This window comes from Hemicordylus capensis, chromosome 6 (genome assembly GCF_027244095.1).
Source record: "Hemicordylus capensis ecotype Gifberg chromosome 6, rHemCap1.1.pri, whole genome shotgun sequence".
Lineage (NCBI taxonomy): Eukaryota > Metazoa > Chordata > Lepidosauria > Squamata > Cordylidae > Hemicordylus > Hemicordylus capensis.
Window position 1 is genome coordinate 142492147 of NC_069662.1, and position 18338 is coordinate 142510484.

General features: G+C 43.9%; 1 protein-coding gene across 15 annotated transcripts in view; it reads left to right on the forward strand.

The window, feature by feature from the left end:
• Positions 1–18338, forward strand: part of MYO3A (myosin IIIA) — a 168569-nt gene that overhangs the window by 18798 nt on the left and 131433 nt on the right. For 14 of the 15 annotated variants that reach the window (XR_008310019.1, XR_008310018.1, XR_008310020.1 and 11 more), the window contains one exon: positions 6165–6299. Coding sequence is in view for 10 of the 15 variants with exons in the window: in XM_053262732.1 (XP_053118707.1) it covers positions 6165–6299 (135 nt within the window). In the remaining 5 variants the exon portion in view is untranslated. Of the gene's footprint in view, positions 1–6164; positions 6300–18338 lie in introns of those variants that run through there. The other variant, XM_053262742.1, reaches the window with a different exon arrangement.

Below are 18338 nucleotides of genomic sequence, written 5' to 3' on the forward strand. Positions count from 1 at the left end.
GTATTGTTACCCGCCTGGCCACCATTTTTATTCATTCCAACTCTTGAGTGTATGGTTTTCTTCCAATAGCAAACTGGTACAGCATTCCTTTCCCAAAGAGCTACAAGGATTCCCCCCTCTTTAGCACTACCCTGATTTTGAATGCATGCTCTCCTGAGGCCCCTTGAGCTTCCTCAGCCTCCCAGCACCCTTTTCGACGGGATGAGTTAGAGCTCCCTGACTTGCCGTAAACCTCTTGTGCCTCCTTTCTCTTTGACCAACTCTGAACCGGTCTTTCTGTCATATCCCTTTGTTTCCATTTCCCTGTTTCTTTCCTGTTTGTGCCCTTTCCTTTTTTCCTTATCTGGTTACACTACCTGGCTTAACCTTGGTGAGAGCTCTGAACACTCCTTTCTTAGTTTTATTGATGCAGCCATGTAAGGTACTGTCCAGTCTCATGGCCAGAACTGAGTCTGTGCCTAAAATGCATACCTGAATACCCATTGCATTTATCCATCCAAAGGCCTGTGTTGTTAGGACGAGGTGGCCCCTGATTCAGTTGACTTGACTGACATTATGGTTACTTCCATTCATTGTTGCAAGGACACTCTTTGCTTTCAGGTTCATCCTGCCACTGCTTGCAGCAATGCACCTTGATGACACAAATTAGTCTTTAGGGGTTAATGTGTGGAGGATTCTGCGTATGTTCTTGAGGTTTGATTAGATGTCATTTACGTGTATTCTTGCTCTTCTAGTATTTATTTACTTTAAATTTTTATTTATTTATTTAGAATATGTCTATACCTCCCCAAACTTGCGTGTCTGGGCAGTTTGCAATTAAAATCATTTAAAACACAGAAAACATTTAAAACCAATATTAAAAATATTAAAACTAAGCCTGGGTGAATAAATGTGTCTTCAGTGCCTTTTAAAAAGGCCCTAGAGATGGGGAGGCTCTTATTTCAATAGGGAGCATATTCCAAAGTCCAGGGGCAGCTATGGAGAAGGCTTGTTCCCGTGTAGCGGCCAAATGAGTTGGGGCAACTGCAGAAGAACCTCTCTGGATGATCTTAACAGGTGGTGGGGCTCATGGCGAAGAAGACGTTCTCTTAAATACCCAGGGCTTCAGCTGTTTAGGGCTTTATAGGTAATAACCAGCACCTTGTATTTTGCCCAGAAAGGTATCGGCAGCCAGTGTAGTTCCTTCAACACAGGAGTACTATGGTCTCTCCTAGATGATTCAGAGATCAACCTGGTTGCCGCATTCTGGACCAACTGCAGTTTCCAGACTACATACAAAGGCAGCCCCACATAGAGCGCTTTGAAGTAATCTAGCCTAGAGGTTACCAGCATATGTACCACCGTTTTGAGGTCATTCATCTCAAGAAACGGACGCAGCTGGCGTATCAGCTGATGCAGATAAAAAGCACCTCTGGCCACCGCCTCTACCTGAGACACCAGGGAGAGGTTCAGATCCAAAAGCACCCTCAGACTGCGTATCTGTTCCTTCCGGGGGAGCGTGACCCCATCCAGAACTGGCAGATCAAAATTGTCTCCCGAATGCCAACGCTGTACAATAAATAGCTCTGTCTTATCTGGATTCAGCCTCTGTTTGTTATCCCTCATCCAGCCCATTACTGCCTCCAGGCAGGCATTTAGGGAGGGTTATACCTTTTCTCAATGATGTTGACACGGAGAAAAAGATTTGGGTGTCATCAGCATACTGATAACACCCTGCACCGAATCTCCTGATGATCTCTCCCAGCGGTTTCATGTAGATGTTAAACACCTTCGGAGACAATATGGAGCCCTGAGGGACACCATACGAAAGTTCAGATTTTGAACAGTAGTAGTCTCCAAGAGACATCATCTGGAATCTGCCCATGAGGTAGGAGCGGAACCACTGCAAAGCAGTGCCTCCCACCCCCAATCCTCTCAGACGTTCCAGAATGATACTATGGTCAATAGTATCGAAAGCCACCGAAAGATCCAAAAGGACCAACAGAGTCACACTCCCTCTCAATTCCCAATTGGAGATCATCCATCAGGTCCACCCAGGCAGTCTCCACCCCATAGCCCACCCCAAAACCAGTCTGAAATGGGTCTAGATAATCAGTTTCCTCCAAGACCGCCTGGAGCTAGGAGGCCACCACTTTCTCAATCCCCTTGCCCAACCATGGAAGGTTGGAGACAGGCCTATAATTGCTCAACTCTGAGGGATCCAAGGCAGGCTTCATCTGATGATTGCCTCTTTAAGACAAGGAGGCATCCTGCCCTCCCTCAGAGCAGCATTTATAATCTTTACTAAGCCCTCTACAACATATATCCCGTCCTTCCAGCACACTCCTGCTCTTGGTGGCTTTCAAGAAAACAAAAACCCAGTAAAACAGAACTAAATACAGACAGGATTAAAACTGGAAGCCCAATTTTAAAATAAGTTTTTAATTACAAAGCAGGGTTCTTTGTAAAATCATCAGGAAGGGAGACTGATGAAGCACCTCTAGAAGAGCATTCCAAAAACATGGGCTATTGCAAAAACAGGCCTCATCCCTAGCCTCACCAACTGGATCTTTATCAGTGGCAGGCTAAGAGCAGGGCTTGAGATGATGATCGGAGGGCCCTGGCAGATTCATATGGGTGCATGTGGTCTGAAAGAGGCCCTGGTCCCAAGCTCTATTTGACTTTCTAAGGCCTGTTGACTTCACTAAGATTGCAGACCGATTTAGGATTTTTTCTCTGTGTCTTAAACTTGACAGCTGTTATCTGTGGGAACACAGTACTGTATCCTTGTTTATAACAGTGAGATGGTTTGCAGGAATACAGAAGTTCAAAGCCTCATAAAAGGCTTGCTTTCAGGATGGTTGCCTGATCTTACGAATTCTCGGTTCTTTATAATAAAATACTGCTATGTGGGGAATGGGGGGGGCTATCTTCAGTAGGAGGCAGGGGGGGTCTTCATTGTTTGTCTCAGAGCCCACTCTAATCTTGCTAAGCCCCTGCTTGTGACACCTGTGGTTTGGCCCCTTAGTACACAATCAGAAATGCTGGTACTGCCAGAAAAAGAGGACACATTTTCACAGACACTAGACCCTTGGCCAGATTGATTTGCTGGGTTGACTTCAGTGTCCTTCATAGCATCCCTCCTCTGTTATGTTTTCCGGTCTCTGCCTCTTTCAGCCACCCAGTCTTCTGCTATTCTTCTGGAGTTTGCCATAAAGTCTCCACATTTTTAAAAATTTGGTTTTCCACTTGCAAAAGATATCATTTTTGCTTTAATGACCATGAACATGAATTGTTTCTGTCTGTCTGTGGAAGTTGGGCTGGCTGCATACATTAAACAATGTCCTTCTGTTTAAACTGAAGGAATTGTTAGTGGCTGCAGAGGGAGCCCTTGCAGTAAACTGAAAAGGCACTTCCATCTTTCTTCAGGAATCCTAGGCTTGAGACACAGGTGAAATTGAAAGGCTGAGAAAAACCAGTGTGGTAGTGGGTTCCCCTACCCACCCCCTGCCCAGTTAATTTCCATTAAGTTTCAGTATCCTTGACAAAGTAATGAATAATTATCTTTAAGTTTTGTAAAAATGAAATCTTCTTTCATCCATTGAAGATGTATGAAATGAAAACCGATATGTCTTAGTAAGAACATGTCAATGAGGAAAGGGCTCCCTGCTGCCTGTGGAAACAGCAGCATACATGATGGAGTAATGGATGTACGGTTATTGAAGTCTAGCTGTCAAGGCAACGTGTTGTGTGTCTTGGTTTACAGGCTGGAGGTCCCACAGAAGTGTTGCAATAGATATAATGGGAGTGGGCGTTAGGTAGCTTGAAAGCTACTGGGAGCTCCCCAGGCTTATCTGAAACAACTCTCTAGGCCTTTGGGCTAGCTTCTCCCTCCCTTCCCTTCTAGCCAATACAGCAAATCTGATTGGCTAGCTGAGTGGGGGCATGGCCACAGCATTTATAATCTCTTTCTTTGGATGCTCAGGCTTGCTTTTACCTTTTCTCCCACATATTTCTCCCTCCCCCCCAAAAAAACAAACCAGCCTTATTTGCTCCCCCCCTCCTGTTCTGCAGCAAAATTCTCTAGGAATTCAGCAGTCTTGAGATCTCTCATTCTGTCACTGTTCATTTTTGTGCAAGCTGTCATTCTGTGACTGGCTCTGCCACCCCAAGACACCATTTTGTGACTTGCTCCACCATTTCAAGCCACTGTTTAATGCTGCTAGATCCTAAGGTTCTAGCAGGGGGAGTAGCTCTCGGAAGCCTCAAGTCTGCCCCTCTCTGAAACTCGCAAAGCATAGCTGAATGTAGGGATGTGCCGAAACATGATTCGGCATTCAAATCGCAGGCGCAGCCCTTTAAAAATGAGGGCTTACACAGCTCCTTTAAAGAGAAGAGGTCCATGCCTGTTCCTCCTCCGATTGCCACCATTGCCGTAATCACAGCACTCCCCCGCCAGCTATGCCCACGCACCAGCAGGGCGTCTCCCAGCTGCCCCTGTGCCACGCACGCATGCAGGAGGCCATGTATGCCGGTGTCAGCGCACAGGGGCAGTTGGGAGATGCCCCGCCAGCACTCGGGCATAGCTGGGGGAGTGCTGGGATTATGCTGATGGTGCCAATTGGAGGAGGAACAGGTATGGACCTGCTCTCCTCCTCTTTTAAAGGGGCTGTGTAAGCCCTAGCTTTTAAGGGGATGTGCCCACAATTCAGATGCCAATAGGGGTGTGCATTTTGGAATTTTCTTGTTTCGATTTGTATCCGAATCGAAACATCCCCATTTTGTTTTGTACCCAAATTTTCTGAATCCAAATCAGCCCTGTTTTGTTTTGTAGCCAAATTTTCTGAATCCGAATCCAAATTGATTTGGATTTTTAAAAAGGGTCCCAGGGCAAAAAGAATGGGTGGTGGTGGTAGTGTCCAATGGGTGGAAGCTACTACCCAAATTTCAAAGGAATTAGGCAAAGGGCTGATTTTCTTTGTAAATTTTATTTGTTTACACATCTTTAAAAATTTTCCCATAGGGAATAATGGGGATTCCAGCAAATGTATCACTTCAAATCAAGGGGAAAGGGATGACCCAGAGCAGAGTGTGGTGGGTGGTAGTGGCCAATGGGGGCAAGGAAACTTCCAGAATTATTTCAAAGGAATTGGGCAAAGGGCTGATCTTTTGTGATTTGTTGAAGTTTACGTGTCTTTAAGATTTCTCCCATGGGGAATAATGGAGGTTTCAGCAGCCCCATAATTCCACTTGGGGGGCATTGGGGTTGCCCAGAACAAGGGGTTGTGTAGTGCACATAGGGTGCCAACCACCCCCACACCCACAAGCCTGTGGGGTACTGGGTTTTGTTGTTTCCGAGGTGTTCATTGTAGATTCTCTGGTAGCATATGAGATTTTCAGTGAAAAACAAGAATCCACTCTCATATGCTACCAGAGAATCTACACTCAGAACACCACAGAAACAGCAGAACCCAGCACCCCATAGGTTAGCAACCCTTCCCCTGGCCAATGTGGGGTCAGTAAAGAGTGGGAAGAAGCAAAAGAGCCAATGGGGAACAAGGAGGGAATTGTCAGCAGGTCAGCCCATGATTTAGGTCACTGATCAGAAGGCTGGAAGGGTGGGAAATTCAAAGAGATGTCAAACACAAAATGGAGACTGACTCAGAGATCACCACAAAATGGAGGTCCAAAACAACAAAACGTTTTGTAGCCAAACTTTTGGATCTGGAAAATGGGTGTTTTGTTTTGTCTACAAAACACCCGAAACAGGCTGTTTTGGGTACAAAACGTTTTGTATCCGAAACGTTTCGCACATCCCTAGATGCCAAATCGTGTTTCGAGCACAACCCTAGCTGAATGCTGTTCTGGTTGGATTTTGCAAAGTCTGCCTCTGACTTATAAACTCTTCCCACCAAGAGTTCATGGCTCTCTTTTTCTTTTTTCAGTCTTGCCTCATGTAGCCAATAACTGCAAACACCAGTACTTGACATTTTTCTCAATTTCTGTAGAGAACAAAAAATAATAATTACTGAATGGGAATAAGCACAATTCCTAATGCTGTAAATCTTCCTTGAACTATTTTCAGTACGTTTAGATCTGGGCACTGAATAATGCATAAAAAGTATGGGTTCAATTTTCACAGGCACTTTATTTTTAACTTGCTCTTTCTTTGCTTGTGACACTAGGATATCGATGAGGAAATTGAAGCTGAATACAATATTTTGAAAGCTCTGTCTGATCATCCAAATGTAGTCAAGTTCTATGGACTATACTACAAAAAAGATGTGAAGGATGGAGATCAACTCTGGCTGGTTCTAGAGGTAGGTTTTTATTTTTATTAGCTGGGTTCTGTTCCTTTTCGTTTGCAAGAGATTCTGCTCCCATAACCCAACACAATATTTATTATTGGCTATGCGGGGAAATCCCTCTCTGTAATGAGTTTGAGTAGCGTTGTTGTCACATAGAGGTATTTGTGGCATCTGTTTCCCTGCTATGAGATATGCTGGAGCTGTGATTTTTCTGGAAGTACTTTGAGGGCCAGTTTCATGCAACCACTTGCACAAATTGGGATTGCTAATGAAACTGCTCTGGGGTGATTAGTGAACACCCCTAAATGCGTCCGGGCTTTATGTGGGGAATTAGCGAGCTGAGGTGGAGCAGTCTTATGTCGGAATAATTTTCGACTTCCTGATCTGGGACTAAAACCGCCCTGGTCATTCTGGTAAGATGACCTACACCAGGAGCTGGACATCCCTGTTGGTTCTGCTGGACCTCTCGGAGGCATTCAGTAATATTGACTGTGATACCCTTCTGGACTGCTTCTTGGGTAAGGAGATCAGAGAATTGATCGCGGACTGGTTCCAGTCCTACCTTGAGGGGTGGTGCTGGTGATTACTGCTCAGCCCCTTGGCTAATGCGGTTCTGCAGGGTTCATTTCTGTCATCCATGCTATATAACATCAGCACGAAACCACTGGCAGAAGCTTTCTGGAGATTTGGTCTGAAGTGCCACCAGTATGCCGATGACATGTAGCTCTATCTCGCATTGTCCTTTAATCCCAGGGAGCTAGTTCTTAATATTTTTATTTTATTTGTATTTATTTTTGTTTGCTGCCTTGGGATTTAATATGATAAGATATAGAGATAAATTTGGCCAGGCATTTAGTTTCAAAGTCAGATAGAAGTAGGAAATTATTTTAGGTGATTATTTTAGCTGAAATGAAAAGTAAGAGGGCACCAATCCAAAGTACAAGAAGAGAGATCTCATTGTCAAACAAGAAGAGATACTGTTTAGCTCAAAACATATTGAGACTCAAAGACTCTTTCTTGGAACTCAAGGGTTTGTTGTATAAGACTTATAAGAGAAAACTTATAAGAGAATTCCTTTAATTTTTCAGCCCTGAGACATAAAGCTTTCTATGGGACTGTCTTACAGGTTATTTTACCAGACAGGGTGACTGTCCCAACACACTGAACCTCAGCAGACTATACTGTTTCTTATGTATCTTATTGAGGGGTTCCTCTCTTCTTTTGTTACATTTCACGTCCTAGAAAGAGGGCTCTTTGTCTGGGGGAGCGGTCAGTGGAAATTCTCCTGCATAGGCCCCATTAAATAATGAGCTGTAGAGGAGATCTACTGTGTGAGGACAAAGAGTGTTGGATATCTGGTTAACTCTGAAAGGGTGAATCTATAAATGCTCTGCACACAGGCCACCTGGGAGTTGCTGTTGTGTGCCCACCTGCCACTGGCCTCCACAGCGGCCTCCTGCCCACCACCACCATCACTTGCCCCCACCCACGCACCACTGGTCTCCCCAATGGCTTCCTGTCACCTGTCTCTCGCCCACCAAGACCATGGAGGGCCACTGCCGCAGACTCTATGAAAAGGGAATGCATTAACTGTTGCCATTTCCTCACGACATTAATCATGGAAAAGATATGACAATTTGTTTTTATAGTTCAGGAGGGCTGCCTTGGAAGAGTTTGTGCCCCTGAATTCTTCCTTGCAGCTCTCCTTGGAGTTAATTAAAAATGTTAACCACACAACGCTAATCCCAAAGAATAATTATCATGGAGGATTGTTGTGATTCAGTTGGCAGCAGTGTTTGCTAATTTAAAGCCTGCCTGAAGTGATACTAAGTTATATTATTTGACTTTGATCTTTCAAAGTTAACATTGAGCATTTGCATTTCATTCGCACTAATTCCAGGGGAAGCTGTTTAAATATTTAAATTAACTGTAAAAGTCCTCAGAAGGTTTGTCTTTATCATTTGTTCGCTTTGTTTTATCAAAAGTAATGAACCAAACTGTTCTGTGGAGAATTAACAGTGGACTACAGAAGTATTTGAGCACTGTTTGGTATGCAGGGGCATCTTAGAAATCTGCCTGGTTGGGATTGTACCACAGATTTCACAATCCAGTTTAGGGCCTGGACAATATTCCTTTCCTGCAATAGTCTAAACTTTGGAGTGATGAAGGAGAAATGTTAGAGATTATCATACAACAATTGTAAATGACTAAAATCATTAAGGAGCAAGGTTGTGGTCTCTGTGTAGATTTTGTATTTTTCTGTTGAGTTTTGTGACTATTTTATTTATTAGATTTGAATCTTGCCTTTTTTCTATCATGGGGTTCCCAGGCACTGATGAGATCTAGACCTGCTTAGCTTTATCAAGGTGGCTGTATCTTGTGCCTTCAGACCACATGCCCTGGGACCTATCCACTATATCTTAGGGCCGGTTCAGATGAATAGCAACTTCATCTGCCTAGCAACCATGGATATGTTAATAAATTCAACAGAGACTTGCTCTCTCGACTCTCTCCCTAGACCAACATACCTCAGCTGTCACCTAGAATAATTAGTTGGCTAAATTTTCTTTTTCATACTGCTATCTAAGTTTAAAGTAAAGTTTAGTTACAGCTATCACTCGTGACTCTTCTGAATTTCTTCAAAAGCCAACTCTGCCAATGTGGGGAAGGTTTGGAAAGCCTGAAAGATATAAACATAGGATGCTGCCTTATACCATGTCAGACCATTGATCCATCTATCTCAGTACTTTTTACACTGACTAGCAGAGGTTCTCCAAGGTTTCAGGCAGGAGTCTCTCTCAGCCCTACCTGGAGATGCTGGGGAGTGAACCTAGGACCTTCTGCATGCAGATGCTCTTCCACTGAGCCCCATCCCCGAAGGGGAATACTGCATTTACCTGAATCAAAAAGATGACTCAGGTGAATCAGAGATGACTCACCAAAGTTAAGGTTAAATACAGGTCATACCTGCATTTACTTGAAAGGAACAGGACTCTGAATTTAAGATGACCTCCTGATTTCTAATATTAAAAAAACTTGGAAAAAGTCTAGTCTTGGATTTAGGTAAATACAGTATCTTAGAGCACTCACATGTAGTCCCCCATCCAAATGAAAACCTGATGAACTCTGCTTAGGGACGATTTATGCTTGCTACCACCAGACCAGCTCTCCTTCCATATCCTACGGTAGTTGTGAAAACTTCAGATTTAAATAATACATACTCCTTATTTAAAATCAAGAGTGTTGGCTTTTGAGGACTCATCAGCCACCCACCCCAGCACCCCCCAAAAGTGTGACAGCAATGTCATTACTTTTTTTTGCCTACATATAGTATTTTTCTTTCATGGTACTAGTCTTTTATTTTGCCACCTGTGTGGAAACAATAGGAAAAAACAATGTGAACAGAAGCAGGTTATTTGAAACCGCTTTGCAAATGATGAGAAAATGGTGTACTATAGAATTGTTGTTTCTGAAAATTTGAATAGTGTTGAAAATAGAATGGCTTTCCTTTTAGAATGTGTGCCTTGATTATAATCCATAATATATTGTCTTTCAAAAGAAGCTGCGTATGGGAAACAAATGAACAAGCCAAAAAAACCCTCCTGTTTTAGTCCAAGGTCTCTCCCCCCCACACTGTCCTTAATAATTGGTCCTTTCAGTCCAGCTCTACCTTCTTTGATCCATTACGACTCTAAATCAGCCTCGTTTTAGCCATTTCTAATAATCAGACCAGTAATGCCTCTGTCTTACTTTCCAATTACAGTAATTCTGCTCTTTTAAATTACGTCCTATTTCTCCCTGCAGGATCAAAGATTTGTAACTACAAGTAGGTTTTTAGAACACAGAAGTCTGGTAATACTCATAATTTTCTGAGAAAAATTATATATTACAACTCTTTCTTTGGGTAGGCTGAAGGCATAAATTATAGCCTACTCTGATGTACAGAATAAAAGGTAGTTTTCTCACACTTTGTTTTCATCATTGAAAAGAAAAAGGTCAGGTAGAAAAGCAAAAGATTAAAACTGCAAGCATGAATTCTTGGTAAATATAGATGAGGGTGATGTAACAGAGTTACGGTAGTATATTACTGTTCAGTACAAGTTCTGAAAGTTCGTATATAGGGATATATATTAATGTTAGAGCAAGGAATGAGCTAGGAATGTGCATGAACTGAAGTTTGTGCACTGGTTTGGCACCACAGGGAGCAAAGTGGCGAGCAGGATCTTTAAAAAAAGAGGAGAGCAGGTCCTTACCTGCTCATCTCCACTGTATGCAGCTTCCTGCTGCGCCGGTGTTGCACCCAAGAACCTGTGGGTGGTGCTGGCACACACAGCATCCATACATGCACAGGTGCCATTTGTGTGGTCAGCATGGTGTTGCTAACTACGCAAATGGCACCTGCACATGTGCAGATGCCGTGTGTGTCAGCGCCATGTGTGGGTTCTTTGGGGCAGCACCGACACAGCAGGAAGCTGCATGCGGCAGTGGAGACCAGGTAAGGACCTCTCTTTTTAATGAGGGACAAACCATGTTGGAGAGCTGGAGAAGACCGCCAAGTAGGATTTACATACTACTGTTAACCCTTTAGAGCAAATTACTCTTATTATGCCAAGCATACAGAGACACTCCTCGGCTGTTCATTTGAGATCAGAACAAAGTCAGCAATTTTCCTCTGAACCTATCTCGACATTGGAAAACCTGATGGGTCTTTTGGAGCCTGTGTCTTCATTGCCAGAATGTATAGAATCTCTGAAGAAACACCAATCTAACCAGCCAAAGAATGGAGTATTGGAAGGACCCTCACAAGGGGATGAAGTAATTGTGGATGTACCTTAACATCCTCATCCTGGATGGAAGCTGAGGAACCCATGTCAGATAAGTCCATGGACCCATCATCGGTAGCAGATGATCGACAAGCACCTATTTCAGCTAACAGACTAGAGCCCTTGTCATCCTCTTTGCTGAATTTGGAGAGGATTTTCTCCTCCCCCTGTCTATTCAAAGAGTAGACAGGAGCTTCCCAGGAGGAGAATCTACCCGTATGTTGGCTGCATCATCTGCAGTGATTGAGCTGCCCCCACTGAGCAACCCAGCGCAGAATAGTTGACAATTGGCTTTTCCAGCTAACCTCACCCTGATCACGTGGAATCTTACGGACTGGCAAAGTGCCATAAGAGACCCAGCCCTTGTCACCTATCTATCTAAATATGATATACTCCTCATACAGGAGATATGGACCTTGAAAGATTTAGAGTTTGATGTTAATTCTCTTAATGCAACTCCCGGTATGAAAGGTGGAAGACCTAAAGGGGGATTAGGCATTTTGGTGAATACAGGTTTACAAATTAAATCTGTGCCTTTCCCCCCTCTGGACCTTCTGGTGGTAAATTTATTATTGTGAATTAATAGGATTGAAATCCTGTTGCTTAGCATCTATGTACCTGTCCCCCAGACCCACTCCCAAATTAAAGCCCTTTGGGAGTGGATGGAAATTATATAGATAGATGTATTGAATCTTACCTAGAAGCCTCAGTTATAATTGGAGGGCACCTTAACGCCAGGGTGGGTGCCAATGACACAGAGCTCTTTAAACAATTCAAGAGCTGTTATTCTGAGGAAGAGTTTGAAGGCTTTCTTCCTGGTAGATTGGCAAAAGATGGAAAAAGCAATCTGGCTGAAAACACTTGGCCATACGATTGGATCTTTGTGTGCTGAATGGAACTTTACCGGGAGATTGTCTGGCTGAATTTACCTTTTGCGGAGGTGGGCATCATTCCACAGTTGATTATTGACTTGTATCATGCAATTTATCCACTTGTTTGGTTAATATGGTGATTGAACCTCAATTAGAAAGTGATCATTTCCCACTGATTCTGAGAATGCTCTCCATTGAACACGGTAGAGCTGAAGAAAGGTATGTCCCGACTTTAGAAGAGCGTGATTTTGCTGTCCAGGTTAGATGGAATGAGAGGAGTACTAAAGCTTCAGCTGATTGGTTGAATTCTTTACTTATATTAGAAATCTGTGCAGCCCTAAAAGGAGAGGGCCCAGTAGAGGGTTATATTGATCAATATGACCTTTTTATTACTAAACTGAAGAGTTTTTACTCGGCAGAAAGAACGAGGAACCATTCCAACCAGAGCAGAGGATCACAGGAATGGTTTGACTAGGAATGTGTGCTGCTCAGAAAGAAATTTGTAGCTAGCTTAAAAACCTATAAACAACATCCTTCAATTGCCTCCCCCCAAAGAGTTATCAGAATTGAAAAAGCAATACAAGAACCTAATTAAGGAGAAAAAGAGAGAACATATTAAAAAATCCTGGCAGTTGATCCAATCTGTCAAGGAGAGAGACTCTTTGCTTTTTTGGTGGATCACAGCCAAAGGCCTTAGTAAAACTCTGAGGAACCTGACAAACCAAGTCCCAATAAAGAATGGGAAGAACATTTTAGAACCTTACTTAATTATTCTGAGCTGGAGCGGAACCAGGTTGTCCCTTATATTGATTCACTACTGCCCTGGCCTGCGGTTAAGGGAGGTGGGTGGTCAAAACCCTGAAGGTGGGGAAGGCCCCGGGTAGTGACCTTGTTGACCTGGAGCTAATTAAAGTGAACCCCAATTGGTGCCCCCCCCATTAGCCTCCTTATTTACACACACTGACCAGACAGCACATATTGCCAAGGACTGGGGAGTAGCATAATTGTTCCAATTTCTAAAAAGGGTAATAAGCGTTACCCAGCCAATTACTGTCCTATTAGCCTATTAAGTGTAGTAAGGAAGCTCTACGCAAGGCATTTAAACCAGAGGCTACAGGATTGGCTTGAGCTAGAAGGTATACTTGGTGATAAGCAAGCTGGCTTTAAATCCAGTCGCTCAGCTATGGACCATATTTTAGTTTTACATCACCTAATAGACAAGTATACCAGCAGCTGCCTTATATGTGACCTTCCTGGATTTTAAATTTGCCTTTGACTCAATTTCAAGAGTGATCCTTTGGGGGAAATTTAAAAAGGCATCTATTGATAAACGCCTGCTTCTCCTCATCCAGAAGCTTTATACTGTGCTTTAAGAGTGAGATGCAACCCACAGGGGCCTCTCTCAAAAATGATTCCCACCTACAAAGGGGTTAAGCAGGGTGCCCCCACTATTTAATTCTTATATCAATTTGATAGCTTCTTGTTTAGATAACCCAGATTTCCACCTCCTAAAATGTCAGGTACTGATATTATAATTCTTTTATACGCAAATGACATGACAGTCACCTTGCACATGCCATTTGGGCTTAAAAGAGCGGTGAGAGCCATAATCCAGTACTGCAATGAGAACAGGCTGGTTCTTAATTTCCATAAATCAAAAATTATGAGGTTTGCAAAACGTGGGAGATTGCAAAAATGGGTTGTAGATGGAGACAGAATTGAGCAGGTGTCTAATTTTAAATACCTTGGAGTAGTTTTCCACCCCATGGGGATTTGGAGGTCCCACACTGAGTATATTGTGCAAACGGCATCGAGGTAATCAGTGGCTATCAAGAGGTTTTTCTATACTAAAGGAGAACTAATTCCAGCATCCTTGAAGCTTTTTGAGGCCCAGACTCTAGCCTAAATTCTATGTGGGGCACAAGTGGCTGTTTACCTCAACTGTTTTCAAAAGTTTCCATAGAGTGAATCCAAACAAAATCCTTGCAGTCTATTCTTGCTGCCCCTGGATATGTGCCTAATGCAGATTGGAGACGGGAATGCCCAAAACTGAGGTGAAGGCTTGGAAGTGTATGATCAATATTGGGTTAAAGTGCAGTTCTTCCCAACTGGATTAACTCCCTTGGTCCTTTCAGATGACCATCTGTCCAAGTAGAAATTGGAAATTACAAAAAAGTTACTGCTACTGGATCTTTCAATGGAACTCTTTAATTCCTTAGGCTATAGGCAAGCCAAACAGATATTTTCTCAATGGATAGATGATATAGAATATCAAAATGATGTTAATGGAATGCTCCAGTACATGAGGGACTGGGCAGTAAATTTTGTATGGGAACCGGCGAGTTATTGAACAATGCTTTCCTTCCCCAGGCTGTGAAAGGAGTTCTTCAGGGCAAGACATAATGTTCTTCCCTCCACACTCTTGCAAGGTAGATATTCAAAAGTGTCATTGGCTGATAGAAGCTGCCCATGTGGAGAAGAGGAGACAGAAATGATTCAACATGTCCTGTTATACTGTCCCTTTTACAAGAACTCCTGCACAAGATATATTTCTCCTCTTTCCCCCCCCTCTTTTTAACTTTTTGGTCCCTTTTGCCTCTGTTCAAACCATAGGTGGCTTGACTGTGAGCAAGCCATGTTCTAGCATACCCTGCACCTGGCTGAATTCAAAACATTCTGATTTATTAAACCAAGGACATGTAAGTTGGGAACCTGTGGCTTAAGTGGTCCCTACAAACCGATCCCTGCATACCGGTTTCATGCACACCCCTAATTTCAGAGGGACCAAGGCATGACTAACTTAGTCTGAATGTTGCCCCTGTTTGCAAGATATATCCACGTGATGATGACATGATGGCATATATGTCTGTGCCTCCCAGCCCTGCTTTGACCAACATGCATTCAAGCTGATGGTCTGAAAAGAGCCTGCATGTAATTCTTGAGTGCATAGCTGCATGCTGGGATTGCTCAATTGATAACCTTGTTAGCTTTTGGCAACCCAAAAGATACACACTAATGATTTTAAGTCTATAACAATTAATTGTAAGGGAAACCCTTCTTTTTAAATGGTGTGGGCTTTTGCATTGATTTGTGCATAACTGGGTATGGTTGGCCTGTATTTTCAGTTCATTTCATTTGGTGCAACAGCCTTTGGCTAGGCACAGTGAATACATTCAATGTTAGGTATTTGTAACTGGGAAAACCCACCTTTTGTAGGCTTCCTGACTGCACAGAGACATCTACACTTGTAAGGCAGCTCACACTATTGAAAACTGGATCAGACAAGCATCCTACGCAGCTTCAGGAGCTGTGCATAACTGGGGAACTAAGTGAACACTTCTTGACCCCTGCCCATGGTTGCCAGTAGGCATGATTCTGCTCCCCTCTGGCGCGCGTGCATGCGTGCGTGCGCACACACACACACACACACACACACACACACTGCACTGTTCAGTGAACATGTCCAGTACATCGTGTGAGCCTGGCTAATGTCTGTTGAATCTCCAGGTGCACCAGCTCCATCATATCAGTGTTGAGTCACTGGTAAGCTGAGGTGAGGACAGAGCCACATGCTTTGCTAATAGAGCTGGGTGAATAGAAAGGTGTCGCCTGCACTAGAGATGAATGATGAGTAAAACCTGCAAGACAAGCTGGATTACTTGATGACAGGGTTGCAATTTAAAATGACATTTCACGCATCAGAAACAAGTGCTCCATTATAAATCCGGCTGCAGAAGAATCCTCCGCTCACTTGCTTCTCAATTAGCCCATCACCGAGCTGTGCTTAGACAGGGAGGCATAGGTGAGAAGTGACCCTTGGAGGAGTCGTTTCTCTTAATGTTGGAGGGAGGTGGAAAGAGGAACCAGAACTGTAAATTGGGCATAAGGTGAAAACAGACAGCCGTTTACCAAATGGTAACTTAGCACGGTGAGCTTTCAGTCCCACTAGGAGCCAGTCACCTGCAATATCTGTCAGGTCTCGGTTTCTGGACACCTGCAACAGTGACTCTGAAGCAGGGGTGTCTTCTCCAGGCATACACCTGCAAAACCCTGTCTCAATCCTGCTCTATCCAGGAGGGAGCACTCTGTGGGCTACCCCAAGAATGGGCACAGGAAGTGGCCTCATACTGAGCCAACCATTGGTCCATCTATTCAGTCTTTGTCTACACAGTATTGGCAGCAGCCCACACAGGCTCAATACTGCCTACACAGATTTGCAGCAGCTCTTCAAGGTTCCAGGCAGGAGTCTCTCCCAGCCCTCCCTGGAGCTGCCAGGGATTGGAGATGCCAACCTTGGGACTTCTGCATGTAAAGCAGATGCTTGATTGGGCTCATATTCCTTACGAATATGGATCTGTAATTAGGTTCTGTAGCTCTACCACTGCACCAAGCTCCCAGGGCTCTTGCTTGTCTCAGGAACATAGGAAGCTGCCTTCTACCGAGTCAGACCATTGGCCCATCTAGCTCAGTGGCAGCAGCTTCTCCAAGGTTGCAGGCAGGAGTCTCTCTCTGCCCTAGCTTGGAGATGCCCGGGAGGGAACTTGGAACCTTCTGCCTGCAAGCAGGCAGGTGCTCTTCCCAGAGCAGCCACATCCCCTAAGGGGAATATCTAAGAGTGCTCAGATATGTACTCTCTCATTCAAATGCAATCCAGGGTGGACCCTGCTTAGCAAAGGTCAATTCATGCTTTCTACCACAAGAACAGCTCTCCTCCCTTAAGGCACTCAAAACTACTCAGCAAAACTGGGACTGTATAGCTCTTAGCCAGTGCTCTTTTTCTTTCTTCCTTGTTTTCAACCAAGGGCTGAAGATTGCATGTGCATCCAGCAATTTAGAGCTTGAGTTGAGAGCTTGGACCACTGTCAAGGCAACATCTTTCTTGCAGAGTCAGGTTTGTGTACATCTCAAGACATGACTTCCTTGTGTTTGGATGCCATTTGTAAAAATGCATGAGATCTCTCTCTTGGATGCATTCTGCAGAAGAGGGAGGCTTTTGTGCTTTCCTCTGCCTTTTGTTCCCTTCTCTTTCCTAAAATGCTTTTGATAAAGTTATTGCGAAATTGTGCCTGAGGTCTAGATGTTGCTGCTTCCTTGTTTTAAAGTTATAATTGGTATTCACCTTCTATATTTATAGCTAGTTAAATGCTTTATATTGGAGTATTGATTAATTTTTTTTTTTTTACTGGGATAAAATGTGACTCACATCATGCAGATGAAAACCACAGCAAAATGAGCCAGTCATGGGCATATTCAGCGTGTGCCAGGTAGGGATGTGCAAGCTGGCTCTATTCTAACCGCAGTTTGAATTGAACAGGCCCAGTTCAATTAGAACTAGGCCAGCCCTGTTTCTAAGGGTTGGTTTGGGGGTATACTTGTAAAGGGGAATACAGCAAGGATTCCCCTTTACAAGTAAAGAGGGATTCCCTAACATAAGGCTGAGGGGGTGAGCGAAATTACCCTTTATTTGCAGCCCACGGCAGCGGCAAGTCTCCGGGGGCAGCGGCTCCTACAAGCCCCCCGCTGGCCTCCTGAATGACAGCCTGGGCCCAGTTTGGGCCTCTGCACATGCACGGAGGCCATTTTCATTACCTCTATGCATCCACAGGGGCCATTTTTGTCACCATGTGATTTCCGGATTCCGCTTTACAAGTATACCCCTAAACTGGTCCAGCCCTGTTCGGTGGTCATACTGGACCCCGTTCATCGGGAACCGGACTAGGCCAGGTTGGTTTGAATCCAGTCTGGATTTGAACTGAACCAGCCAAACCGGTTCTGTGCACATCCTTGGTACCAGGTATCCTTACATCTGCAGCTGTCCAGCTTTTTCTGAAATATTAAGAATAATTATTGAATCTTGATCCCCAAAAATTATCATATCTCCATATATTGTATAATAAATCTCCATTATATCTATACTAAAAAGCATAGACAAATGAAAAGGTTTAAGCTGGCCCTTGAAGCCAGTCAAGGCAGGCTTGGGGCTGGAGCTGTACAGCTGGGATGCCACTAAATAAAATACCTTATTCCCTGGTCACCACATGTTTAACTTCTAGAAGGAGCACACGTGAAGGTCTCAGGAAGCTGCCTTACACAGAGTCAGACCATTGGTCCATCTAGCTCAGTATTATCTACACTGACTGACAGCAGCTCTCCAAGGTTTCAGGCAGGAGTCTTTCCCAGCCCTCCCAGAGATTGAACCTGGGGCCATCAATGATGCTAGGGCTGTGTAAAAACTTGGATATCTGTTTTAATTTGGCCCAGTTCAGCCCAAACCTCCATCAAGTTTGTTCTGAACTGGGGCTAAAGTAGATTGGGCCCATTTGGGTAGGCTGCTGTACCATTGTTTCGGCTTTTCT